This window comes from Psammomys obesus, unplaced genomic scaffold (genome assembly GCF_907164565.1).
Source record: "Psammomys obesus unplaced genomic scaffold, mPsaObe1.curated_primary_1811, whole genome shotgun sequence".
Classification (NCBI taxonomy): domain Eukaryota; kingdom Metazoa; phylum Chordata; class Mammalia; order Rodentia; family Muridae; genus Psammomys; species Psammomys obesus.
The window spans coordinates 14,144,737-14,172,679 of record NW_026591598.1 but is presented as its reverse complement, the minus strand read 5'-3'; the positions used below and the strand labels follow the sequence as shown (position 1 = coordinate 14,172,679).

Genomic DNA, 27,943 nt, shown 5'->3' with positions numbered 1-27,943 from the left:
TGAAACCAGGGGGATTCGTCCCTCCCCCAAGAACCCTTTATTAGGAGATGAGTAAGATAAGCAGTCTGAGATGAACAAAAGCTGACCCTCGGGGCTCAGAAGCAACCCTGCTTCTTTAGGACCAGGGAACAGCCCAGCCTCCAGGGTGACCAGCTCAACTCCTAGCCAGACTGGGTGCCCTCTGGTCTCCCCTGTTTGACTTGGCCCACTCCTTCAGGACCCAGCACCAAGTGGCTGTGAAACAGAGCTGCCCGTGGTTACTGATAGTCCAGCTTTGCAACTGGGGCTGAGCAGTGGTGGCATTTCTGGCACTGGAAAGCCGACTCTTGAAGTTTCTCTTATCTTTCCAACTCCTTTCTCCTCTCTCAGTCCCTCACTTCCCCCAGGCTTCGGATTTGATCAGGAGAAAAGGGAGAGAAGCAGGGTCAAGTCACCCCAGACCATTCCTTTCCTTTCTGTCGCATCAAGGCAGATAGCGAGGCAGGGAGCGTGGTGCAGACCCCAGGGAGGGCAGGGTGCCCCTCTGCAGGAGGCTTCCAGAGTACTTTAGCCTGTGCAGCACAGGCCTGGGCCAACTAGAACTGGCCTGTAACAACCGAAATGATCTGGCGGGGGACCAGCTCATGCCGGTCCTGCCCCTGAGCTCAGAGCCGGCCTCTGCAACCTGGCTCTGCTCATTTTCCGAGTCAGTTCTGGGGACCGGCTTTCTGGCGAGGAACCACACCCGCATGACGCGTGTCTTATTCATGTGGCAGCCATAGTACCTAGCAAAGGGCTGGATATTAAGCTGTAATTAATGGCCACAAGACAGTGCCTGGGAGTGAATGATGGCAAGCGGGTCCCACCCTGGCAGGGAAAAACACAGTGCGGGTGTGGTAAGGATTGAGGGCTGTGTAACTTAACCCAGGCCAGCCATTCTCAGATCTAACTCCAGAGCTGCCTGGCCCAGGACATCAGCCCCAACACAGAGGGGCCAGTGTCCTTGGCAGGGCCGTGGTTCCCATAAGGAAGGTGGGCTCCCAGATCTGTGGGCTCAAGCCCCAGCTGTGAATGTCTAGCTCCAGCGTGGGCCATGCAGAGGGGTCAGCAAGGAGCTAGTTGTGCAAAAGTTGCAGGGAACTTGCCGGGAGGACCCCAGACTTCGACCCATCTCCTTCCATGAGGCCAACCTGTGAAGAGAAGGATGAAGCTGGCATCTTTTCTGGGAATCGGCTATGGGTGAGCTTCGCTCAGCTTCACACAGTCCTGGGCTAGAGCAGGCAGGTGACAACAGGCTTAACCTTGGCCAAGTGTGGCCTCCACGGAGCGAGGTCTCCCTCCCCTCTCTGCCTGCTCTTGACCAACTCTACAGCCCAGGCACCACATTTCAAACCACACGCCAGCACTCCTACCAGAATGTTTCTTTTAGACAGTGGCTGCCGGGCTGAGGGACCATCTTCCAGATTCCGGCCTCCCCGTCTGTAGGAGCGAGTGCTCTCTGAGCTGGAAGGCAGGGGTAGCTGATGTCATCCGGCTGCCCGGAGCACAGGTGGACAAACAAGGTTGGGGGTAATGAAGGGGAACCAGAGTCCATCAGGCCCCTAGGCTGGGTCTTGAGAGACCCTGGAGGTCTGGAACTGACCTCCCCAGAGGGCTCTGAGGTGTTCCTAAGTCCAGTTCTCCCCAAACTTAAGTCTAGACAAAAAGGGTTTACAGAGAAGGGAGAGAGTTGGATCTTGGGTTGCAGCTGGGGACGAGTGAAGACTTCCCAGAGCCCTTAAGAAGGATCCATGCATGTGGGGGCAAAGCCTTTTCCCCTCCCACCAACCTCAGCAGCCCAAGCCCCAGGCTCCTCCTTGGCTCTCCTGGCCAGACCTGAAAGCAATTAGGTGGAAGAGGAAAAGGTAAGGTACCCTCCACCCAGGTCTAGCCTACAACTTGGCACCTAGAGTGAGTCTATGACCCAGGCCTCAGACAGGTAGTGTTCAGGTCGGGAAGTTAGCAAGTGCTCAGAGAGCCAGGAGACGTGCTGGGTGGCAGAGCCAGGCCTCTACCAACCTGAACTTGACGGGGAGATACACCTCAGCAGGGGTGGTTCCAGGGGCCAGCCTAGGGTGGGAGGCGCATGGTAGCTCCTGGAGGCTTTCTTCAGGGTTAGATGGGGCTTGGCTCAGCCCTCCAGGTTCCGCAGAACTGGTGAGGCTGGAAGAGGAAGATGCTGGGCTGCTCGGGTTCTCTGAGGCCTCAGGAGACTCTGACCTCAGGCTGGGAATGTCAGAACGATCTAGAACCACAAAGTGACAATGCTTGTTTTGAGTTGTTCCCCTGCAATTAGAAAATGGAAGCCCATGGTGGTGGGGCACGCTTTTACTTCCAGCTTTCTGGAGGCAGAGGCAGAGTCAGGTGGCTCTCTGGGAAGTCAAGGCCAGTCTGGTCGACAAAGTGAGTCCCAGAACAGCCAGGGCTACACAGAGAAACTCTGTTTTGCAAAACTATAACAAACAAACAAACAAACACATGCTGGGCTGCTGAGATAGACGGCTCAGCTGTTAAGAGCACTGGCTGCTCTTCCAGAGGTCCTGAGTTCAATTCCCAGCAACCGCATGGTGGCTTATGACTTATGAAGGGATCTGATGCCCTCTTCTGGCATGCAGGTGTACATGCAGACAGAGCACTCAGACGGTCAATTAATTAGCCAATTAATTAATTAATTAAAGAAGAAAAAAAAAAAGAGAGTAGAAATGCTTCCCTCTTTGTCCAATGTCAAAGCAGACTTACGGGATCCCTCATGAGTTCTTCCCGATTTTTCCAGCCCCTCCATCACCCCAGCACTCTAGTACAGTCATGTGGTCACCCCCACCAAACATGATGGCTTGTGCTGTTTCTGTTCCCCCCCCCCCCCCAAGCTCAGCTTAGGCACCACCTCCTTCAGAGAGTCCTCCCAACCCACTGCCAGCTCCAACAGGACCTGCCCCTCCCTTTCTCCCCCTCTCTCTGTGGCCTCCCAGAACAAGCTCCATTCATCCAACACAGTGCAAGCGCACAGCCGGACTCTACCCAGAGCTGCACGGAGCAGTCTGCAGAGGACGGAAACTGGGCCTCCTGGAATGGATTAAACACTCTTCAGTGGGCGGAGCGCCTGTACCACCTCCAACTGCCTCCCAGCCTTTATCTCCTCACTAGTGTGCAGGGCAAGCTCCTCGGATACTTGTCCTTTGGCTTAAGTGCGGCACTGAAGAGTCTGAGCCAGACAGACCTGGCCTGGAATCTCGCAACGGAAGCTTAAAAAACTGTGGCAGCTTAGGCATGGCCCTGAACCGGAAGGAGAGGATGGCAGCCCCGACAGAACTCGGAGGGCAGGATGGGCTTGCCACTGTTCGCTCTTTGCTGTGTTCAGACAGGGTCTCGAGGAACCTAGGCTGGCCTTGAGCTCAGGATATACGGCCTTGAACTCCTGGTCTTCCTGCCTCCACCTCCTGAGAGCTGGAATAACAGGCATGAGCCGCTACATTTAGCTCTGCCATGCCCTCCCAGCTCAGTGCCCTCCACAGCACTCCCTCAATAAATGGCTCGATCATGGTACTCCTGGGCAGCCAACTATACCTCCACTGGAGTGTCCTGCTGGCCCTGGGAGTATGGTCCGAGAAGAGTTTTTGATGGGCAGGGGTGGCGGACTGTCCCCAATCTGGTTCTGACAGGTGGCTGGTCCCTGGCTAGCAACGGTCTCATAGGTCTTGTTGCTGATGTCCAGCCTCCCACTGCCACAGCAGGCCTGCGCTGGGGGCTTTACAGGGCAGTGCTGTGGGGACAAGGCCATCTTGGTTTCCACAGCTCAGCCAGCCCCTTCCCACGCCGGGCCCAATATGGCTCTTGTCCGGTGCCGTCCGGAAAGGAAGGGGCTGAGCCTACCTTCTCGTCCTCATCCTCCTCACTGTCAAAGCCATGCTCCGTGGAATGTCCCCAAGGGTAGTCCATGTGGAGAGGGAAGGTGAGGGTCCCTGCTTGTGCCTGCTCCAGCTGCCAAAACCAAAGGCTCACCATGTCAGAGGGCTATCGGGGATGAAGAGGGGTCAGAGGTCAGCCTCCACCTTCACACTCACCAGCTCTTCACATTCCTTGTGCTGTTTCCTCCTGGCTATGTCCAGAGCTGTCTCTCCAGCATCATTTACTGTGGAGGGCAAGTCCAGGGGTCATGGTCAGAATCAAGGAGACATTACAGCACAGAGGTCAATATGGGCCTTGGACTCGGACTGTCTGGGTATGAAAACTGTCTCTGTGACTTCCTGGGTGGCCTTAGGTGACCTACTTAGTCTCACTGGATCCTAATCATCTCATCTATAAGGTGAATGCGATACTTGAAACTACCTGTCCAGGCTTGGAGGATTCACAGTACAGGTCACTTATCAAGGGACCAGACCCCACGTAACAGTTACATCACTAGAGCCCAGATTCTGCTGGGATTTTTCTTCATCGCTCCATCCCCACCTTTCGGTGGGCTCGCCAGCTCTGTGAAACTCCCGTTTTACAGGCGAGGAAGCTGAGGCTCTAGAGATGAATGGCACCCCCAGCCCACCCCGGGGCCACTGAGGAGGGAAGGAGCAAGCCAGGAGGAGGCGCCAGGCCGCACCTGCTCCCACGGGGGCTCTCCCTGTCAGCAGCAGCTTGAGGCAGTCCAGCTTGCCGTGGAGTGCAGCACAGTGCAGGGCGGTGTTTCCATCTGCAGCCTTGGCATCCAGGTGGCCGCTACGAGGAGGGGGGTGCAGGGAGGTTCCAGGAGGGGAACAGGCGGCCAAGAGACCGGGGGGGGGGATCAAAGTCCCAGGGAAATGGGGATGAGAGGGGAATGGGGGGGAACAGTGGGGTTGCTGCTGGCAGAGGGGTTCTCACCCATTGTGAATGAGGAAGTCCACCAGGGGCAGGGAAGCCTGGCAGGCGACGCTGATGGCCAAGTGCAGGGCGGGCTCTCCAGGTGCCTGAACACACACAAACACACACACGCCTGAGTTCCCCGTCACCTGGGCTCAGTCCAGTGCTGCCCTCATGAACCCTTGTTGCCCCAACATCTCTGAATATGAAGTGGTCAGAAACCCCAAGAGATGAGACCATCTGAAGAGACCCTCACATCAGGGAGGCGTGACAAGGCTCAGGATGGCCTCTATGGTTCCTCCTCAGCCCTAGGAGAAGGCGTTCCCAAACCATCACCTGTCTGGAGCTCCGCCGCCTTCTCCCATTTCCTCACTGAGGTCTCTTTGGCCTCCTGCTTTCTAGTGTGCCCACGGGGCCCACCTTACCCAAGTGCTTTGAGCCAGCTTCCTGCCTCACTCAAGCGCTATGCCCTCACTGCCCACTGGGGGGCCTGTGAAGATTTCAGTTGTACGGTTCAGTGACATCCTGCTCTGTCTCCTCCAGGGCCAGGTGCCAATGCAGGGCCTCACAGGCTAAGTGCACTGTGCTCCATCGCTGAGCTATTCCCCCAGCCGGTGACATGCAGTTGTTTTGTTTTTTAAAGACTGCCTTCTCTCCCCCACCCCCTCTTTTGTCTAATCCCATGTTGCATGGGTGTTTTGCCTGCATGTCTGTACCCACAGATGCCAGAAGAGGGCATTGGATCCCCTGGACCTGGAGTTACAGACAGTTGTAAGCTTCCATGTGCATTCTGGGAATTGAACCTAGGTCCTCTGGAAGAGCAGCTAGTGCACACATCCAGTTTTAAATGTCTACTCACAGCAACTCTTGCTGACAAAATCCTTCCTCCCTCATGACTGTATCACCAAAGTAGTGGCTTTCACCACTCTAATCAGACCTGGCCTTCCCCCCTCCCATCCCCTTCCAGGACTTTATAGACAAGGAAATGAGACTCAGAGAAATTAGGTAACTGCCCTGGGTCACACAGCTAGAAAAAAAGACACAGCCAGGATTTGAATCCAGGTCTGCTTGGCTGGAATTGTTCTCTTCCCCACTTGGTGTGTGAGATTTGGGCAGACGGTACTAGATAGTGACGGTCCTAGAGGCGGTCTGAGGAATGGGTTAAGTGGCCCTGGGAGGGGCCCTCACCTGCCCATCAGGCCCTGGCAGCAGCTGTCCGAAGTCCTGCCCGTTGGCAAAGGCCTCCAGTACTGACAGAAGGTCCCTGCTGCAGATGGCTGACCGTAGCCTCTGGGGCTCGGGTGTGGCCCGGCGTGCAAACCTGTGCTCTACATACTTGGCTACGATATAGTTCCTGCGGCTGCTCCTACCACGACAAAAGGCAGTCATGGGTCCCCAGTTCTCCCACACAGTAACTTCTGGAACCGCCCTCCCGAAGAATCCGGTTTCCTGGTAACTTTAGGGTCAAAGGGCTCCCTTCTCCCCAGCCTTGTGATCCCAGATCCCTCCTCTCAGACCCTGGGAACTGGGGAGCTGGCCACCCCTGCCCCCAAGACTGTCCTTACATGTCACTCTCAGCAGAGGGTTTAGGGCTGCCATGGGAGGGCAGGTGGGCCTCCATGACTTCATTGAAGCGGGAGTTTCCGATGTTCAAAGCCAGCTGGAGGCACAGGCGCAGTGCGGGTGGCAAGTCAGCGGGGGGAATAAGGTGTTAGGACAGAGCTCCTGGCAAGGCTCAGCCTTCAAAGTTCGGACCCTCCCCACAGTTCCCCAGCCATCGTTGCCCCTACCCAGTTAGCCAAGCTCCATCTCCCAAGCCCCGCCCCACGCCCCTGCTCTCACCAGAAGCTCCGAGGGACCCAGGAGGTCCAAGGTGAGCGATTGTATGCGGGAGTAGCGCACACCCAGCTCGCGGTGGACGCCGGAGCACTGGATGCAGGTGAGCACGCCCAGGTTGGTGCTGAGCCACGTGGGGTCTGCGGAGGAGCGCAGCTGGAGCCCACGGCCCACGGCCCCTTCTCCACGCCTCCCACCAACGCCTCGCCCACCGCTGACCTGCGGCCCCACAGTCGCAGCAGTGGTCGTTCCCGGGCCTGCTCTTCACCTCGGCGAGGAGCATCTTAGTGAGGTCGTGGGGCTCCGCATCCGGTCTGGGGCCCCCCCAAGGCCACTGGCCGCCGCTGGGCTCCCCCTGAAAGGCGCTGCTCAGGGCTTCGTCCTTGCTGTTCTGCAGCACAGACACCCATCTGTGCGGACCAACGGGGCGGGTTGGGGACCGACAGGAGACGGGGTAGGGACCCGGTTCCCCACCCTACCGCTGCTCGCCAGACCCGGCACTCACGCCTCACACTCCAGCTCGTCCTCTGCGTGGAAGTGGTATGTGCGGTTGTCTGTGGGCCAGAGAAGATGGCGTCAGGGCCACAGATCCTGTGGGCCTTCCCCAGGACAAACACACCTGTGTGCCCCTCAGAGAACGTCACCATCTTTGTAAGTCACCTTCAAAGACGGTGCACAGAACCCCCGCCCGGCCCAGCCCTGCCTGGTGAAGCACAGCATGGTCCTCACCTCCAGCCACCCCCACTCCGGTTTCCTCGCTTCCCGCCTCTCTCCCTTCACCCAGTCCTGCCGGCTCCCAGGCTGCTGCGTCTAGGGCTGCACCCTGCTTCCAGACCCTCAAGGGTCCCTACTATCAGAGAACAAGGCTCAAACCTTTACAGCGCAGTTCTAGGCTTTGCTCCTGCGTGAAGACTGGTGTTCGCATAGTCTGTCCTGCTTCCACGCCTTTCACGCTGATAACTCCCCCCCCCCAGCACCCATCCACACACGCAAAGCCAATCTCTGCATCTCTCAAGGCTAAACACAAATGCTCTCTTTCCTCAAACAGCCTTTAATTCCCTCCAGCAGCTCAGCTCTTCTGAGGGCCTCTATGCATACCTCTTTCCTCTGAGCACCCCTTCCCCGCCATCTTAGAATCTTGGATTCCCCTCTCACTCCTAGGAGGGTTCCCTGTCTGGAATGATGGCTCAGCAGTTAAGAGCATCGGCTGCCCTTCCAGAGGACCTGGGTTCAATTCCCGACACTGACATGGCAGTTCACTGCTTTCTGTAGCCCCAGTTCTAGGGACTCCCAGGCAGGCAAAATGGCAATACACATAAAATAAAAATAATCCATTAAGAGGGCTCCCTAAAGACAAGAGCCTATTTTTTTATGAGATAAGATCTCATATAGCCCAGGCTGGCCCATCTCCCTATGTAGCTGAGGATTGCCTTGAACTTCTGATCTCTCTGCGGGATGGTTCTCAGCGCAGAACGCAGAGCTTCATGCATGCAGTATGAGCTACATCCCAGCCTGATTCACCTTCCCCAAAGCCCAGCATTAAAGCCGCCTACCCCCATAGCCACAAAAAAAAGGTAACTCATTTCCCAAAGCCAGACAGGCCGGAGCCATTCAAACATGCTCTGTTTGACCATAGACTTGATATACATAGAAGGTGGGTGTGCTTTCGTGGTCAGTGGGACGGCAGCTGAGACCCTGTAAGGGAGCGAGCCCTGGGAGTCCTGGGCCTGCAGTGCTAGCCTTTGGCTGCTTAGTGTCCCGGATACAGAGCTCTGGCCACAGCCCCTCAGGAGGAGCACGGGGCAATGCGGGGCCTGTGTAGGCTACTCACGGGTCACCAGGTCGAAGCACCTTTTCTCCTCAGGGTTTGGCCTCACTTGGCACGTCAGCAGGGTCAGCTTCACTGGAGGCCGGTTGATCTGTGGGAAACGTGAGGGTGGAGGCCGCCATGTTACCCTCTGGGACTCTGCCTTCCTGTCTATTAAGTCATCTCAAAAGTCCCTCCTGGGAGGGGTGTGGATCCTTTGGATGCCGTCCCTCCTGAGAGGCCTCTCGAATGCTCTGGATCTAAGGTTGGAGGCCCACTCCGCAGGAAGAGCTCGGCTCCTGTCCGCGCAGAACCCCTCAGGGGCCTCACCATGCTGTGTGAGATGGTCAGGCAGCCGTACTTGACCCCACACTTCCTCTTCTGCCAGACTCTTCGAATCCTAAAGCCCAGAAGGACAGAAAAAACAGTGACCAGTGGCCCACGCCTAACTGCCCTGCCTCAGAGGACAGAATGTGTGCCGCCTTCCCGTCCCACCCTCTGTGCCTCGTCACTCCCTGCACCAAGTATGATGGGGAAAAGCCTCACGCTTTGGATTCCTGTTCTAAACGTCACTACAGTGCTGGTACCCTGAGAGCTTCCAGCCTGGTAGAAGAGACACAACCCACAGCAGCGGGTAACCAATCACCTCGGTGGCTTGAATGACAATGACTCACACAGGCCAATGTTTGAACACTTGGTGCCCAGTTGGTAGGACTGTTTGGGAAGGATGAGGAGGTGTGGCCTTGTGGGAGATGGAGGTTTTGAAAGCCTGTGCCCTTCCCCGTTCGCTCTTTTTCTGCTTTGTGCTTATGGGTGAGATGTGAGCGCTCAGCTACGGAAGCCTGCCGGCTGCCGCCAAGTTCTCTTCCACGAAGGTTATAGACCGGCCCTCTGGAACTGTAAACCCCTATAAACCTTTTTTTCCCCTCGGCCATGGCGTCTCTTCACAGCAATAGAAAAATAAGTCAGCTGGTTCTCTCTCTACCCTGTGGGTTCCAGAGACTGAGCTCAAGCATGGCAGCAAGCACCTTCACCCTCTAGGCCATCTCACTGGGCCTTTTTAAGATAAAAAGTTAACACCAGGAAGCAGGGCACAGCCAGTATTTTCATATCTGTGCACATTCAGGATACTGTATAGAGGGCAAGATGAAGGCGTATCAAGTGCTAGATATCAAACTCACAGCAGTCTCCTGCCTCAGCCTCCCAAGTGCTGGCATTAAGGGCATGTGCCACGGCTGGCCTTGGTGCCGCAATTCTGGAAGAATAACCTTTAGGGACCCTTGGCAAAGAGGCACATGCCCAGTCGCCCTCTGATAACTGTCCACTGACAGAGTGGGCGAAACGGTGCGGGGGCTGTGAGAACAGTCATTGAGGCAGCTTCCTAACCTTCATTTCCCAGCTGTGTGTCTTCGGGCAAGTTGCCTAAGCTCTCTGAGTCACTCACCCGTCACTCTTCTTGTACAGGAAGCCCACCTTCTCGGTCCCAAACTGCTTGTTGCCTTGATGCTGGTGGATGCTGTAGCCGCCCCCCGAGTTCTTCCGGTTTGGGTGCTCCTGCCCCTCAGACATGCAAAGGAGACTTCAGGGTATCTGGGAGGGAAGGGCCCCCTGCTGCACTGCTCCCCAGGGTGGGGGATACGGGGGGGGGGGCTTCTCTTTCTCCTTCCCTCCCTCCGTGTGCCAAGGTGTGGCGGCTGGGTCAGCCATCTCTTTTAGGATTACTCAGGGCCTGACCTCTCTGCTCTCCAAATGCAGCGTCCCTCGGAGGGAGTCCCGGAGCTGGGTTAGTTTCTGCAGCTCTTCCTCCTGAGCTTGCCGAAGCTACAAGGCAGAGGACAGGATCCGGGGAGAAGATGTTGCAGGGCAGAGCCTGACCCAGTACACTGGGACAATGTGCCTGACGCCAGCACCCTGGGGCAGTGTCTCACTCTATGACCAGCGAGTCAGCTCTCCACACTCACAGCTTCCCGAAAGGATGGGGGGGTGGGGGGTGACCCCACAAATGAAGGAAAGGCCTGACTTACCCCATGGACGGAGGCTGCCAGCTTGTCGATGAAGGGGGACAGGCTCTGAGCTGCCTTCCAACCATCTTGGAAGAAGCTGAGAGGCCAGAGCAAGGGATCAGGGAGGGATGGAAGTGTGGATGAGGCCAGAAGTTGGAAAAGGTCCCCACAGGGCACCCTTGGGCATGCAGTGGGCCTCAGTTTTCCCATCTATGAAATATGGACAAACGCTGCAGCTGCTGGGTGGCAGGGCGGGGGGATCAATAAGAGCACCATGCCCAATCCTTAGTGCCTGAGCCATGGTGAGTAGTGTATAAAGTGGCAGCTCTGTAGAAAAGTATTGCTCACAATGTCCAGACATACAGAGACCTGGCGGGTCTCAACCCCCCCGAGAGGTGCTTTGTCCTGTTGTCCCAAAGCATTAAGGGTAGAGGCGGGGAGAGACAGGCTTACTTGTGCTGGGCGTGGAAGAACTTGATGAGGCTCTGAAGGAAGTCTGGGCCCTGTTTCACCTGACTCTCTCCAGCTTTGACGAGGTACTGGCAAAGGACAGGACAAGACGTGGGCCAGGATCCAGTGTGAGCTGGATCTGGTGACAGGGGTTTCGGTCCCTACCCCAGGGCTAACCCTCTCAGCCATGACTGAACCTTCGGTACATCCTACAGGCCAGCTGGCCAGCCCTAGGGCCTGCGACCAGAGCCTTGACCATCTGGAAGAGGCAAACAGGAAACACAGGGCACATCCTCCCTGGGGGAAAAGGGGGGATTGCACCTCACCTCACACATGTGCAGCTGGAAGAGCCTTCGCTCCCGCTGTGCATCCTGGGACAGCTCCCCGTGGGTTCCGCCCATGACCCTGGCTCGGTGATCCTTCTCCTTCTCCAGCTTGGCCCTAGGTCATAGAAGAAGAGACACTGAACAAGCCTTGCCAGCCCTAATCCCACCTGCCATCTCTACTACGGATCCATGAGTGTGGAGACAAAGCCCTTCCCTGTGCCATCTGCGTGCTAGGACTGGCAACAACAGAGAGTGAGGGGTTCTGGCGAGTCCAGAGGGTCAGGGAGGAGAAAGACAGAAATCAAATTGAAGCAGTGACAGCAGAGTAAGGCCTGGCCTCGGCATGGCAGCATGAATCCAGAGACATCAGCTCGGAGAAGCTAGGCTTGGGGAGGAGGACCACACCTTGGAATGCCTTGAGGTGGAGGGTTCAGGGAGCTGTGTAGAGATGGACAGGGATGGGACATTGCCTGAGACAACAGCAATGGGGAGACAGGACCACACCAGTTAAGCTCCTGGGTCTTTAAGCTAGAGCAAAGGTTTGAAGATTCTATGCCAGAGGTGATGAAGGCCAGGTGGGACCAAGGGTGATTTATTCTCATTAGCTAGAAGGGACTTAGAAAATGTTCGGGGCCGGGTAGGGGGCAGATGACCACAGAGCCTTGGTTCTCATGAGCCTATGGAGCGTCTTAGTCAAAGCTTTGGAAGCCTGTGGCACACAGGCAGGGAGGCAGCTCTGGAGCAGGGGGCTAGCCTAGTACCCATGAATCTCTGGATCAATCTCCACATCTCCCCTAAGAATGAAAAAACTAGGGCCTCTCCCCTGCACACCCAATAGGTCTCCAGGGATAGCTGGTTTTTCCTCTTTGGGGATGGTAGATCCATTTGTGGATTGTTCCCAAGAAACCCACCCACAGCAGCCAAGGGTATATTTGTATGTCTCAGGCTGAGTTCGGGGATCCATGAGTCCCATATACAAGAGACACTTGCTTAACAGTAATGCTTCCCAGTGAATGTAAGGCCTTTTCCCATTATTCTAGCACAGAGATGTAGAAAAGGAATACTTGTTGAATTTCATTGGAGATAAAAAAAAAAAAAAAGATTTATTTATTTTTCACCTTTTTGAGACTTTTGTGTGTGTGTGTGTGTAGCCCTGGCTGTCCTGGAATTTACTCTGTAGACCAGGCTAGCTCTTAAACTCAGAAGCCTGCCTGCCTCTGCCCCACCCCCACCCCCACCCCCCAAGTGCTGGGATCAAAGGCACATGCCATCACATCTTTGAAATCTTACAAGAAGTTCACTAGAAAAAAATTAGTAAAGGCAGAAGAAGAGGGTCAGATGATCCCCTCAGGAACTCATACAGATAAGGTTAGCCTCTGTCTCTATGCCCTTTTTTGGACCTCTAAAATGAGCAGATGGCCACACCCCATCCCAGACAGGATGAGGCCCTGTGCTCCCAGCTATAAGGGGAAGGGAGGACCAGGACAGGTGTTTGGACTGGGACAGGTGTTTGCAGCTCTAAGAGATGGAGGGGCAATAAATTCTCCAGCATCTGTGTTTTGGAACCTGTCCCAAGGAGGCCATTATGCACAGGAGCAAATATTCAGCTCCCAAGATGCTCCCGCCATGACAGGGCAGGTTAAACACACTGCGGAATGTGTGTGTCGACGCACCCTGCTTGAGCTAACTGCTGCCGAGAATATGTCCTAATGCAGAAAGATGGGTCACAATTTTCTTTTTTATTTTTTGAGACAGGGTCTCATGCATCCCAGACTAGCCTTACAACTCTCTGAGTAGGGGTGGGAAACCTGAACTTCCTGCCCTCCTGCCTTCTCTCCCTGGGTACTGGAATTACAGGTCTGTGCCACCTCCACACCCAGGAATACTCTGCTGGGAACTGGACCCAGGGCATTGAGTGCAATGGGCAAACACTCTCTCTACACCCTGAACTACATCCCTAGCCCTTTTTGTTGTTTGTTTACTTGCTCTTGAGACAGGCTAGCCCTGGCTAGCCTGGAACTCACTATGTGGACCAGGCTGGCCTCATAGAGATCCACCTGCCTCTGCCTCCTGATGAAAGGCATGGGCCACGAGGCTCAGTTTTTATGTTTTCATTTTGAGGCAGGGTCTCTCTATGTCCCAGGCTGGCTTCAAAGTTGCAATCCTCCTGCCTCACCCTCCCAAGTACGACCATTATAGGCATTATAACCAGGTCCAGCTCCATATTGTGTAAATAGCAGATTACACAAGAACTTTGATCTCAGTCTCGTCAACATTTTTCACAATGTATAGAAGAAAAATACTACTGTCTCATTCCTGCAGATTAAAGCTTTTTCTCCTAGGCTGTGTGGCCCTGAGCTAACAACTCAGATCCTCTGAGCCTCTGGACACTAAAACCTCCCTCTTGGGACTGAATGATCTGGAGGATGCAATGTCCCTGTCCACGGGGGCATCAAGAGGCCAGGTCATTGTGGGAAGCATCCCATGGTCCTTTCAAAATGGCTCCCTTAGGTGGCCTTGCAGCACAGCGCCCAGAACCCAGCCAGGCCTGGCCAAGGCTCCCAAGAGCCAGACACCCTGAGTGTCACATCCCAAAGTCAGCACCCTTCTCCATCACAAACATGCTCTCCTGAAGGCCACCCTTCCAAGGTCACTTACACTTTGGCTTCATAGTCTTTCCACGCCTTCTCCAGATGCTTTTTGGAATCCTGGGGTTGAGGAAAGCACAAGTCGACCAAAGGGAAACACGAGCCTAGAGTAAGCAGGCCACGCTGCTACCTTCTGGGGACCCACTCTTGAGTTATGCTATCTGACACTGTTCTCCAACTGACACTAACACATGGGACAACTCCCTTCCTGTGGCCCAGCCCACCCCAGCCTCTTCCCAGAGTTGCCAAGAACCAGTCAGGTACGGTGGGCTCTAGGCTGGGATGTAGCCAGCCTCTGAGTCTTGTCATGGGCCATGCAGGATGCTGGCAGGAAGATGAAGCTCAAACACCACCCCTATTTTATCCTACCGATATCTCCTGCTTGATATGAGACCACTCTCTCACTAGGGAGGGTATGAACGCACAGAACAGACTGGTTGAGAAGTCTCCCTAAGGCCACGAAGCAAACCAAAAAGACATAGCTGACACCTGGCCTGGCTTGCCTGGGCTGGATACCTGAACCTTAATCAGCCCAGCTATCCACACCCTTCTGGACAGCCTCAACTTCTTCTGAGGAAAAAAAAAAAGCCACCTGTCTGGTTTGGGAGGTTCCCAGGCCGGTGTCACTCAGCTGAGGACAATTCCTTCTCCCCACCCCCATGCTTTGTGGGGCAGACCTCCCAAGGAGGTGACTCTGCCACAGTCCTTTCATGGGACCTCTGCATGGACCCAGCACTGCCGGGTGCAGAGGAGCAAGACACTGTGGATCCTGGGCCCGTACCCTGAGCCTTCCATGTACCCGCACTGGGACACATGTGTGGCTCACCTATCCTTTAGCTGGTAGAGGTGAGGAAGCAGAGCTGCAAGCCAAAATCTACCCATGGCGTGGAAGCCAGGCCCTCCAGCTGACCCAGGGGCAGTCGGAGGCAGTACTCCTGCAGGGACTGACCCACGCATGGTCTCTCCTCCTGCCTAGCCCTGGATGCAGTCCTCCCCACCCCAGCAGGCCCTTCTCTTCCACACAGACACTCACATGCCGCCCATCCCTTAGCTGCCCCTTCATCAGGCTGTCCAGTGGGAAGGAGATGATGTTGTTCAGGTTCTGCACCTGCAAAGAGCAGAGCCCCCACCCCACGAGGATCAGGATCCAGGGAGTACCAGGAGGTGATGGAGAGCCTCCGGAGTGTAAGAGGCAGGGAGGGGAGGAGATGAAGGAGCAGAGGAGGACAGGGGTGCTGCGCTCAGTGCCCTCCCTGGGCTGCTCCAGCCCTGCATGGGACTCCTCCTGCCCTGCTGCAGGACCGCCTTTGTTCCTGGGTACAGAGAGAAGCGATGCAGGAAAGAGGGATGGGGAAGGTGAGGGACAGGGACAGCTGATCCCAGCATTCCGAAGGCTGAGGCAGGAGTGGGACCAGTCTCAAAACAACAGGGTAAAGATAGGTCAGAACTATACAGACAGGTCAGGGGTCAGAGGTCAAGGGACACAACTGACTCTTCCTGGTCAGTTCCTAAGATGCTGGATTTGGGCTGGAGAGATGGCTCTTCTCTTAAGGGCACTGGCTTCTCGAAGAAGACCCTGGGTCTAGTTCCCAGCATTTAAATGGTAGATAAACATCATCTCTAAGTCTAGTTCCAGGAGCTCCAATACCCCCTTCTGGCCTCCAAGGGCACCAGGTAGACACACATGTGGCACACATACATGCATGCAGACAAATACACACAGAAAATAAAAATAAACATATCTTCAAAGATAAACAAGAGACTGGATTTGCTGTGAGTTTGGCGGGAGGAATCGAGAGCCTCACCAGGTTCTTGAAGAGCGCAGCCACCTCACGGGTGAATACAGCCAGGTTCAGGAAGCCGGTGGACAGCTCATGGCTGTTCTGGGACAGGTGACTATTCCCCAAAGCCTCCACAGCCTCTCGGTAATGTTCCTCGTTCTCCACATGGACTGCAGATGGAAAAGGCTCTCAGAGTTGGCTGCAGGCTTGGCTGGGCCCCAGGCCCCAGACCCCAGGCAGGCTTACTCACCGAGGCCAGAGGTGTGGATGGCCCGCACAGCCTTCTTGATCCTCTGCAAGATAGCCTGGTCTCCTTCCAGGACCTAGAGGTAAAGTGTACAAGGTTCAGAGGGGCTGTGTAAGGCGGCCTTGACTTCAGGATTTGATATCTCTCTTTCTCTTTCTCTCTCTCTCTCCACTCATCTTGTTATCTTCTGAATTCCTCCCTGGGCTCCCCTTGCCGGCCGAATATAAGCTGACCTTCTTCTGCCTGACCACACAGAAGCCACAAAATAACGAAGCCATGACTGGAAGACTACAGACTTTCTTACCAACCTAGTGCCGGCTGGCCTGCCACAGATACCTAGCGATCCAAAGATGTGTGACACAGGGGGGCCGCCAGGACCAGGTTGGAACTTCAGCTCAACCTAACCAAGGCTTCTTAACCTATGGGTCACATAACTGAATGTGAGGATCACAGATGATTTGGCAATAGTAAAATGTTTCTAAAGATGTGATGACCAGAAATTGATTCAAGATCAAACGCATAATTAATCTGAGGTATTCCTGGCAGCATTCACCCACGCTCTATGGAGCAACTTCATTGCAGCGTGGTTCTGAATACACAACACGAGCACCTTACACTGTGCCACTTTGCCACACAATATCGACAAATACAGCCTGAAACACGTCGGTGCACACTCAAGACGCTTGCATGGTAGGAACTGCGTGGTTTTTTATTGCACGTACAAAATCTTCTGCTCTTTCGGAAACATTATGGTTTGATTATAGAAAACAAAAACTGAATATTCTCCTATTATTCCTTAGCATGCATCAAACTAGTTCTTTCTGGGGCCTGGGGAGATGGCTCAGTAGTTAAGAGCACATAGTGCTCTTTTTTCTTTTTTATAATTTATTTATTATGTATATAGTGTTCTGCCTGCATGTGTGCCTGCAGGCCAGAAGAGGGCACCAGATCTCATCATAGATGGTTCTGAGCCACCATGTGGTTGCTGGGAATTGAACATTGAACTCAGGACCTCTGGAAGAGCAGACAGTGTTTTTAACCTCTGAGCCATCTCTCCAGCCCAACATAGTGCTCTTAACTAGGATCCAAGTTCAAGTCTCAGTACCCATACTGGAAGACTCACAATCAGCTGTAGCTCCAGCTCCAGGGGATTTAATGCTCTTTTCTGGCCTCCACAGGTACCCACACACTATGGCAGATGCATACACATCCACATATACATAAACAAAAATAAAACAAAACCTTGGGGCTGGGCATAGTGGCCCACACCTTTAATCCCAGCACTCAGGAGGCAGAGGCAGGCAGATCCCTGAGTTCAAGGCCAGTCTGGTCTACAGAGTGACTTTCAGGACAACCAGGGCTACACAGAGAAACTGTGTCTTGAAAAATCAATTAAAAAAAAAATAGAAAAGGAAAGTGTTAAGGGGGAATTTCTGAGAGCAGTGGTGAATGAGGAGCTGAGGTTCTAGGCTCCAGCATCTGGCACACAGGTCCCCGTGTGCACTCTGTGCCGAGCCGACTTCATGATCCTGGCCACATATGGGGTAGGAGGACATCACCATGACCATGAAGCGGGAGGAAGATGTCTAGATTATGCAGTCATAAATGGGCAGAATCAGAGCCTAACCCAGGCTGGGCCAAATCCACAGCCAACATTCTTCCCATACCAAGCAGACCCACAAGTGTCAGGCACAGCTTTGATTCATGGACTAAAACCATCTCCACACCTCAATCCCGACCCCACCATCTCCCCAGTCCCTTCATACAGGAGGAAGCAGGCAAGAAAGAGGGACCTGTCTTAAAGCAAAGCTGGTAGCTGTCCTCCATCCCTGGAGCCTGTTCTGCAGAAAAGAGAAGAGAAGGGGTCTGAATGACCCTGGAGAAGATTCCAGGACAAAGAGGTAGAAGTCTGGGAGACACAGACTTCAGCTCAAACAGGACAGGAGTTTCCTCCCAAGGGAGCGAGCTCTCTACCACTTGACATAGTCAGGGATGTCGGTGCTAAAGAGACTGAGGCCCTGGATTCTAGATCAGGACCGACAGGCAAGGGCTGGCCAAATGGCTGAGCAGGTAAAGGCACTTTTGCACGGGCCTGATCACTTGAGTTAGATCTCTGGGTTCTGCAAGGTGACAGGAGAAAACCGACTCCCCAGACTTGTCCTCTGACCTCTACGCTTGTCACAAGTATGCACACACACTCGCAGATACACTGAAACAAACAAATAAATGAAGTTTAAGGATTGGTAGCCAGCCGGGCAGGGTGGTGCATGCCTATAATCCCAGCACTCTGGGAAGCAGAGGCAGGAGGATCTCTGTGAGTTAGAGGCTAGCCTGGTCTACAAAGTGAGTCTAGGACAACCAAGGCTACACAGAGAAACTCTGTATTGGAAAAAAAAAAAAAAAAACAAGCAAAAAAGACTGGTGGCCATCTAGATTTCTTTCAACACTAAAAGGCTAGTGTCTCTCTGCAAAAACCTATCCACGCACTGGGTAAAGATGAATGACTCCCAGCACCAAAGAGAACTTGGAAGCCCACTGGAGTCCCTCAGGCAGCCTGGCCTGTCCATCCCAAGAAAAGCCCTGAATTCCAATCACTGGCATTATCTTTTGTCACCCACTGGACACACACACAAAAACACACACTCTGGTTCTTGGCCTGTGCTTTCTATCTGTGCAAGAGACCACAGATGGCAGCACCAGGCCATGCCCAGATGCCCTGCCTAGAAAGGCCTTCTGCTTTCACCTCTTCTTGGGTCAGGATGCATCAATGGTACCCATTCTTCACCACTGTGGCTCTGCATTGCCAGCTGCGGTTACCAGGGCAACCCAGCAAAGGGCCCGAACTACCAGCAGTAAGGCCCTGGGAGCTGTAGATTAAATTTCACCATTAGACACTCACTCCTTTGGACCATTATAATACCAGGCACAGGCACCGTTTTTGTATCTCCAGTGACCATCATGGCTATCGTTTGTCATTCTGCTGAGACGGCTCTCCAGGTACCCTCCGCCTGTAAACTCCCGCCGTGGCCTACAGCTGAAGCAGCTGGTGGACCACTCGTTTGCTGTGGCATGAGGGTGCCTCTGAGAGAGACGGAGCCACAGAATATTAGGCTGAACCCATCACCTGGAACACTCACAAGCTGAAAATACGAAGGCCCAGAGGTGTTGCTTCCCCAGGTCTCACTGGAAACGCGCAACCAGACTAAGGGAAAGAGCTGAACTAGAACCCAGACAGGAGCTGGGCAGACGGTTCAGTGTGTAAAAGGGTTTGATACAAAGACTGATAAAGCTGAGTTCAGGGCCCGAGAACCTGCATGGCGGAAGGAGAGAACAGATCCCATCAGGTTGTCCTCGGACCTCTGTTCGCACGCTACGGCAGTGCACGTGGGCACATATGCATGTGTGACACATGAATCAGGGAAAAGTCAACTTTAAGGTAAGAAGAAAACAAAGCGAAACACCCATGAGTGGGTGCAGGCTTGTAGACCTCGGCAGGTGACAGAGGCAGGTGGACCTCTGTGAATTTGAGGACATCCTGCTCTACCCAGCAAACTCCAGGCCAGCCATGGCTGCGAGCGACACCCTGTCTGAAAACCACAAAGCAAAGCAAAAACAGATGGGAGTTTACATTTCATTTTAAATTAAATTAATTATTATTGGTTTTCTATCAGCATCATCATCTTTATCATCAGGTTTCCCTCGTCAGGGTTTCCCTCTGTGTAGCCCTGGCTGTCCTGTAAATGTGCTCCATAGACCAGGCTGGCCTTGAACTCAGAGATGCGCCTGCCTCGGCCTCCAGAGCGCTGAGATCAAAGGCGCTTGCTAATCATAAGGAAGTATAACACCCAGTGTAAGTCCCCCAGCATTCTAACTCTAAAGAGGCCCTGGAGTCGGGCAGGGTATTTCCATCTGGAAGATGAGTCATTGAGACTCCTAACTCCCTAGCTCTTTCCCTGTGACCTAGACCCTGGAGGTCCATCCACGGACTGTAACCTGTGCCTCTGGAGTTACCCTCAGAGCTGAAAAGAGTACTTCCATCCTGCCAGCACGGATCTAGAAAGACAAAATAGAGGGTCTTGGAAACTCACTCGATCACCCTCTGAGACTGTGTGGCTTTGATACACCGCAAGCCGCAGGAGATCAGCAAAGCATTCCTGGGGTCCTGGCCCCTTCCTAGCCTTCCCAGATTCCTAACCAGTCAACACCAGCAACTGCCGAGGGGAGCCACGGAGACCTCGCCGCCCAAATAGTTCTGTGAGGTGGTGACTCCTGGCTCCTTTGATCTTTGACGGATGTGCACAAGGAAGATTAAATTGCATGTTCTAGATATGAAACATGGTCATTAAAACAGGTTATTGGAATGCCCAAACCAAATTACACACTTAGCAAATAATACAGAAACTGCAAAAAAGTCCCAGATGAAGAGTGTGTGTGTGTGTGTGTGTGTGTGTGTGTGTGAGAGAGAGAGAGAGAGAGAGGTGGGGAAGGAAGGAAGAATTAGTGAAGGGAGGATTTCTTTTTTTCAAAACAGGGTTCCTCTGTGTAGCTCTGGATGTTCTGAAACTCTCTGTCGACCAAGCTAGTGTTGGACTCAGAAATCCGCTTGCCTCTGCCTCCCGAGTGCTGGGACTAAAGATGTGCGCCATCACAGCACAGAATTGAGAAGAGGGAAGTTTTTAAACTTTTTCTTTCTTTTTTTTTTTTTTTTTTTTTTTTTTTTTTTTTTTTTTTTTTGTAGTTCTGGGGATCAAACCCAGTTTGTGAGCATGCCAAGGAGGTGCTTTACCACAGAACTACACCCTTAGTCCTGCAGAGGAAATCTTAAGGGTCTTTAAAATACACATCTACAAATGACATTATACGAACTTTGAGTCCTGGTATTTTTAAAGGTTTATTTTTATATTATGTGCATGGGTGTTTTGCCTGAATGTATGGCTATGTACCACTTGTGTGTGGTGGCCAAGGAGGACAGAAGAGGATGACAGATCCTCTGGAGTTACAGACTGTTGTGAGCCTCCATGTGGGTGCTGGGAATTGAACCTGCATCCTCTGGAAGGGCAGTCAGTATTCGTAACCATCTCTCTAGCCCGAGCCCTTATTCTTAAAAAATTAACTGCAGCTGGGTATGATGGTACACATCTGTAATCTCTGTAATTGGAAGACTGAGGTAGGAGGATGGCAAGTTCCAGGCCAGTTTGGGCCAAATAGTGAAAGCCTGTCTCAAAGAACACCTGGGGCTCAGGAACAGCTCAGTCAGGAAAGCACTCATCTCACAAGCATGAAGATCTGAGTTCAGGTTCCCAGAACACATGTAAAAAAAAAAGCTGAATGTGAGCGGGTGGGGGAAAGGGGACTGTGGGGGAGCTACAAAAGCAAATTCTGTTACATTCCATAATGGAATCTGGGTATAGACGTGCACACCTTTAATCCCAGCACTTGAAAGACAGAGACAGGTAGAGCTCTGTGAGTTCAAGGCCAGCCTGGTCTACGTAGTGAGTTCCAGGACAGCTAGAGCTACACAGTGAGACCCTGCCTCAAAAAAAAATACAATAAATATATATTATAATAATTATATATAATATAGATATAATAATATGTTATATAGAATTATATATAATGTATTATATATAGTGATATCTGACACATATTATGATTTAAACTGTTTAATAAAAGCTGGGTATGGCAGTGTAATTTTGGGGTGGTGAGATGGGAAGTAGAGATAGATCCCTGAAATCTGATAGGACAGCTAGCCTGGCCTCCATGGTGAAGTTCCAGACCAATGAGAAAATGTGTCTCAAGGAAAAGGAGGAAAGCACCTGAGGATCAACTCCCAAGGCTGCCCTCTGACCTCCACACAGTCATGTGTGCTCACATCCATGTACCCGTCATAAGAACACCTTCACTCATACACATCCACACACACAAAATAAAGGATCTTAGGACAACCACAAGAACACTGAGTAAGTGATGATTTAGGGATATTGGGATAATGTTAATGTTTGGGGGACAATGATGGTAACAGAAATAGTATCCTTACTCCTTACAAGGAATACCCAGGTACCGAAGCATAAAATGATTAAGATAGGATTTTTTTTCAAGCTCAGATGAGAGATCCTGGCATGGTGGCATCTGTACTCCCAGTTCTTAAAAGTAGAGGCAGGAGGATGAGGAATCCAAACTCATGGTTGAGTATGTAGTGAGTTTGAGGCCATCCTACGTGAGACCCTGTCTCAAGAAAAACAAACAAGCCAAAGAGAACAGAAGGCAAATCAAAATGAGTTGGAGCCCGGCATGGTGGCACACACCTTTAATTTCAGCATTCACAAAGCAGAGGCAGCCTGGTCTACATAGCAGGTTCCAGGCCAGCCAGGGCTACACAGTGAGACCTTGTCTTAAAGAGAGAAAGAGAAGGGGCAGGCAGGTGATGTGGACCAGAAAGAAAATACCACGGGGTGGATGGAGTCTGCCCACTGGATGTTTCTGTGAATGTTTTAAATTTCCCATAAAAAGGAAAAAATGGAGGCAGGAGGGTGAAAGAATACGACACCTGTTGAAACAAGCTAAGAGTAGACTCGAACATTTCTACAGAGCAAATAAAGAAGACAAAAGGGCCCTTACTGCCAGCAAAGCTGAGGGCCGCGCGGGCAACCTGAAACTCGCTCAGCGACTTCGGTTCTGTACAGGGAGCTGGTCCCTTTCAGCTTTCAGTAAGAGAGAATGGAGTCTGGGAGATTGTGGGGCCCAGGTCCAGTGAGAGCATCAGGGGTGGGAGACAAGGAGAGTCTGGGGCAGCAGTGGGTGGAGGTGACCTCAGGGTGAAAGGTAGAGAGAGGACACTGCTTCTTCCCCGGCTCAACCCTTCTCAGGCATGGTGACACTCAGCAAGTCCCAAGTCCCTCTGGGCTGCCAGCTCCCAAGCATGAGAATGGCAGTCTCAGGCACTGCCTGGGCACTGAAGATGGAACTATGCGCCTGGGCTGCTATGGGCACGGCCGGCACTGGTTTTCCTTCTTGTCCACCAGATCCCAGGAGATGCTTAGAGCTGTGCCTAAGCACAGCCTGTGTGGCTGGCACAGAGAGGGGAGGGGTGGGCCTGGAAACTTTCCCAGGCTCACACTTCTGGGGTGACCCCAGCTTAGGTCCTCCACCAAGGGCTGACAGAGGGTCCCTGGATAACTGGCCCTGGGCTACCGCAGTCATGACGAGTGGCTGCTGTCCGCTGGGCTCTGGGTAAAGCGTGCTGGGGATGGAGGATGTCAGAGTGACCCTGTCTCAGGTGCTCACAGCCTAGGTAAAGACAGAACACCAGTGAGGAGGCACCTCACTGAGGGCTGAGGGCTGAGGGCTGAGGGCTGAGGAGGCTCAGCACACCCAGGCCTGGAGCACAGAGCAGCCTTGGACCCACCCAGGGGAAGTGATGCGTCTTCAGACCCCCCAAACCAGGAACCAGCCACAGGCCCAGAAAAGCTAGAGAAGACGATATATGGGGAGGGCAGGTCAGCACCCCTGCCAGGGGCGCCTGAACAAGCCTGGGGATCCCAGCAGACTTGGGCCAGGGAGGAAGTATGAGCAGTCGGGCCACAGAGCCCAGCCTCTGCTGCGGGGAGCGTGCGCTGAAGGTCAGTGAGGGAAGCGCTTGCCCATCACTGGTCCCAGGCTTTATTTCCAGCACCAGGCCCACTCTATCTCCTTCGGAGTCATTCCACTAAATGCAGGTTTTATAGATGAGGAAACTACAGCCTGCTGGAGTAAGGGCAGGTACCCAAAGAAGGGCTAGAACCTAGACTCAGCCAGGCAGACAGACTCCAGGGGCCAAGCCGTAACAAAATCCCTGGGTTTTCCGCTACAAATCATGGAGGACATAGAGTAGTGATTCTCAACCTGTGGGTCGCGACCCCTTTGGGGTCAAATGACCCTTTAATGGGGGTCGAATATCAGACGTATGAGGTATTTACATTATGATTCATAACAGTAGCAAAATTACAGTTATGAAGTTGCAATGAAATAATTTTATGGTTGGGGGAGCGCCACAACACGAGGAACTGTGTTACAGGGCCGCAGCATCAGGAGGGTTGAGAACCGCTGTCCTGGAGGGTCTGAACAGGGGCAGTGACTCGACAAGGTCTTGGGACAGAGAGTTTGGCTTCCGAGGGCAGCTGCAGTCGGTGCCCAGGTGGGAGACAGGCAGTACAGCCTTGTCCCTGGAGGGCAGGACAGGGTGACGGGAGCACAGCCAGCTCTGGCCTGGAGCAGATTCCCCGACAGGAAGGACGCAGCCTGCAAGCTGGCTAAGGAGCCTGCACCTCAGTGAACTCACCTGCTGCCCCACTTAAGAGCTGCTAGCTTTGGGGCAGGGACTGTCTGGGATGCCTCGCTTGCTCTCCTCATCGCCATAGGCTCTAAGGTAGTCATTAGCCTCCCAGCACCACACAGGAAGGAGGGAGGGAGGCCGGGGAGGCTGAGCAATGGGCTCAAGGTCTTGGAGGAAGGCCTCTCTTATTCCCCTGCCCCAGCAAACGTGTAAACCCAAGGGGTAAGAGCCCTGTCATCTTTTTCTTTTCTCCTTCCTTTTTTGGGGGGAGGTGAGGGGAGTCAGGATCTTATGTACCTCGAGGATGAACTTGAACCTTTTTCTTAATTTATTATTTATACAGCCCTGGGCCTACGCACTGGAAGAGGGCACCAGATCTCACTACAGATGGGTTGTGAGCCACCATGTGGTTGCTGGGAACTGAACTCAGGACCTCTGAAAGAACAGTCAGTGTTCTTAACCTCTGAGCCATCTCTCCAGCCTGACCTTGAACTTCTGATCCTCCTGCCCTTATCTCCAGAGTGAACCCAGGGTTTCATGCATGTTAGAAAAAGACCCTACTGGGCTTTTTCTCTAGCCCTCTCCCCTTCCTTACCCTTCCTTCCTCTTCCCTCCATACCTCTCCCCCTCTCTCCTCTCTCTCTCTCTCTCTTTTGAGACAGGGTCTTATTTATAACCCAGACTGGCTTCACACTCGTAGCAATCCTCCTGCCTCACCTTCTGGAATTACAAGCATATGTTACCACACCCCCACATTTCCCAATCATCTTTTCTAAAGAGTGCCAGCTCCTCTAACAGGGACGTCTTCAGAGGCAACACAGGAACACAGAGGGACCAGCCTTCCAGCAAACATGTTCACAGCTGCATGACCAAGCATCCTGGACTGGAGGCTGGAGGGGGTGAGATACTGAGGTTTTGGCCTGCCCGCTCTGTGTACCCTGAGAAAGCTCCCTCCTGCTATGCCTCAGTTTCCTCATCGGTACAGTTTAGCTCTGACAGACTTGAGACCTGAAGTCCATTCCAAAGGATGCTTGGGACTCAGAGCTGAGGTCATGATGCCCCACAAGGCTGCTCCAGCCTGGCCAGCTGCAAGAACACGAGAGCACTGGTGACTTTACCCAGTGTCCCCATGCCCTGGGCCTGTGTGTCCTGCTGAGCCATCAGAAGGTGCTGGAGGAGAATAGGGTTCAAGCATAAGGCCTGGGAGCCAGGCCTGGCCAGTAGAGGGCTTTGCCCACTCTCCCTGTTCCTGGGCCTCCCACTTTGGAGCCCCTCATCTGGAATGAAGAAGCTGGGCGGTGACAGGGAAGGCTCCTGCTGGCTCTGCCATTTATTATTTCAGGACTCTGGCTGCTTTCCTTCCTGCAAGGCAGGAGCCTGAGCCTGCCGTGTGCCCCGATACACCCCAGGTGGGGCCTCCGTGGATGGTTCCCAGCCTGGGCAGCAGGCCAGCCTGGCCAGCTCAGTCCCTCCAACTGCCCCTTGAGGGGTACTTGGAGGTGGAGAGGAAGAGGGGCTCAGGAAAGGAGCCACACCCTCCCCGACATGGAGACCTCAGCAAACCCCAATTTTCCTGGCTGGGATTTTCCTCAGGAGATTTCTCGGCAGTGATGAGCTAAGAGAGCAAGAACTTTGCTGGACGGGTGGCTGAAGATTCCCGAAGATTCCCAGCCGACCCCTGGCAGCCAGCCCTGGATTCTACCCAGCTGAGGGAGACAGCCTGGCCCGCTGGACAGAAAAGCAAGAGATCTGGAGCCTGGCGCCCTCTGGCCTCAACCGGTAGCCAGGACAACACCTACCCCCTGCTCTCCATCATGAGCCCCCCTGGCACCAGCTATGGAGCGCCTGGCAATTTCCCGAGTGCGCCAAGCTGTAACCAGTCAACCTCAGCTGCTCCCTCTGCCTAGAGGATTCTTGCTCTTTCCTCCTGGAAACACCTCATCTTTCCTGATCGGCATGAGGGTCACCCCAATTCCCACCACCGCAGAACTGCCCTGCCCCGACTTTGCCATCCAGTGCCAGCTACAGGCTCTTTGTCAGAGCCCTTCCCACCCCGTGTACCACATGCATGACCTTGAAGGTGAGTCTGAAAACAGAGGGAAGGGAGTGACTCCTATGTGTGTAGATAGGTGGCATCGAGGGAAGGGCACTGGACGCCATGCTCTGTCACTCTCGCTGCTGCATTCCTTTGAGACAGGGTCTCTCACTCACTGAACCTGGAGCTAGGCTGGCAGCCGGTAAGTCTGGGCAATGCTCCTGTCTCTGCTTCCTGCAGTGCTGGGGGTTACAGGCACCGTCATGACCACACTCAGCTTTTTACACGGGTGTCGGGCTCCAAACTCAGGTCCTCCTCGCGCTTTTGCAGCAGGCTCTTACCCACTGAGGCATCATTTTAGCCCCACAAGAACACAAAGAAGGCAGCAGGGCTTAAGAACACCAGCTGTCATAGAATGATGTCCGGTATTCCTAGCTGTGTGATGTGAGGCAAATGGCTTACCTTCTCTAAGCCTCTATTTCCCCTGTTGTCAAGTGAGGCAACACCGGCACCTATCCCAGGGTCTCTTCAGCGCTTAAGAGACCACGCTGGTGTGCTGTACATAGGAAGGGCCTCCTGGTAACTACTGCCCAGCAGCTGCCTTTACAATATTCCCAGGCTGCCCAGGAAAACCACCTAGCGTGCTAAACAATAAAACGACAGCAACAAAAAGCAACAGCAAGATAAAGAAAGAAAACAGGAACCCCCCTGAGGCCCATGACCTCAAAGCCCCTGGGGACAGCATGAAGAGCTGTCTCCCATCACCAGCAGAGTGAGCAGGAAGCTCAGCGCTGGGCCGGCTTCCCAGGTGCAAATCCTGGCTCTGCCACTTCCTGCTGGTAGAGTAGCCAGATTTAGCAAAAATAAATACACAGCCCTCAGCTGTATTTACATTTTAGACAATTGGCGAACAACTTGGGAGGTGAAGAACTGAAGTACGGCCCAGTTAGTGCCAGGACATCCTGTATGTTACCTGGCAATTCCGCTTGCCAGGCTACTTCGCCCCTCGATGCCCTGGAAGGTGCCTCGCTTGGGGAGCCCACGAGCGCGTATGTGGCAAACACTTTCCACGCTGCCTGCTCTGTCTGCTAAGCCAGATGAAGAGGACAGGCTTTAAAGATGCAATGCCGATTCTAAGAAGCAGGAGACAGAAGACCATATACTCAGGAGTGCATCTGTGAAAAACGTCCAGAACTGGCAACTCCAGAGACAGAAAGCGGCTGAGTAGGGGCTTACCGACACCCAGTCCAGGGCTCCTTACTAGCGCGATGTGTTTGGGAATTAAATAGTGGCGATGACTGCACCACACTGTGAATGCACTAAAGACCACCAACGTATATGATTTAAGATGGGGATAGAGCCTAATGGCAGTGTTTGCCTGCTCATTCAACCCCCAGAACCACACATAATAAATAATGAATGAATGACTGACTGAATGAATGAATATTTTTAAAATTACGTGTGTGTCTGAGTGTGGGTATGTGCACATGAGTGCAGATGTCAGCGCAGATGTGATGCCTTGATGTGGGTGCTGGAACCAAACTCAGGTGCTCTGGTAGAGCATTATACTCTGTTAACTGTGAGCCATCTCTCTAGCCCCTAAACACACACACACACACACACACACACACACACACACACACACACACACACA

The 27,943-nt window shown here is 53.3% G+C and overlaps 1 protein-coding gene across 1 annotated transcript in view; it reads right to left on the bottom strand.

The window, feature by feature from the left end:
• The window catches only part of Asap3 (ArfGAP with SH3 domain, ankyrin repeat and PH domain 3), a 38,454-nt gene continuing 10,511 nt past the window's right edge, over positions 1-27,943 (bottom strand). Inside the window, exons 2-25 of the mRNA XM_055610883.1 lie at positions 15,947-16,019; positions 15,721-15,866; positions 14,949-15,023; positions 13,926-13,975; positions 11,268-11,382; positions 10,945-11,030; positions 10,513-10,588; positions 10,223-10,309; positions 9,933-10,042; positions 8,819-8,888; positions 8,513-8,600; positions 7,187-7,235; positions 6,901-7,091; positions 6,688-6,821; positions 6,411-6,505; positions 6,034-6,211; positions 4,867-4,952; positions 4,607-4,722; positions 4,080-4,147; positions 3,889-3,996; positions 3,583-3,778; positions 2,038-2,263; positions 1,392-1,482; positions 1-1,169 (exon numbers count right to left, since the gene is read on the bottom strand). Coding sequence (XP_055466858.1) covers positions 1,095-1,169; positions 1,392-1,482; positions 2,038-2,263; positions 3,583-3,778; positions 3,889-3,996; positions 4,080-4,147; positions 4,607-4,722; positions 4,867-4,952; positions 6,034-6,211; positions 6,411-6,505; positions 6,688-6,821; positions 6,901-7,091; positions 7,187-7,235; positions 8,513-8,600; positions 8,819-8,888; positions 9,933-10,042; positions 10,223-10,309; positions 10,513-10,588; positions 10,945-11,030; positions 11,268-11,382; positions 13,926-13,975; positions 14,949-15,023; positions 15,721-15,866; positions 15,947-16,019 — 2,589 coding nt within the window. The 3' untranslated portion in view covers positions 1-1,094. The remainder of the gene's footprint in view (positions 1,170-1,391; positions 1,483-2,037; positions 2,264-3,582; positions 3,779-3,888; positions 3,997-4,079; positions 4,148-4,606; positions 4,723-4,866; positions 4,953-6,033; positions 6,212-6,410; positions 6,506-6,687; positions 6,822-6,900; positions 7,092-7,186; positions 7,236-8,512; positions 8,601-8,818; positions 8,889-9,932; positions 10,043-10,222; positions 10,310-10,512; positions 10,589-10,944; positions 11,031-11,267; positions 11,383-13,925; positions 13,976-14,948; positions 15,024-15,720; positions 15,867-15,946; positions 16,020-27,943) is intronic.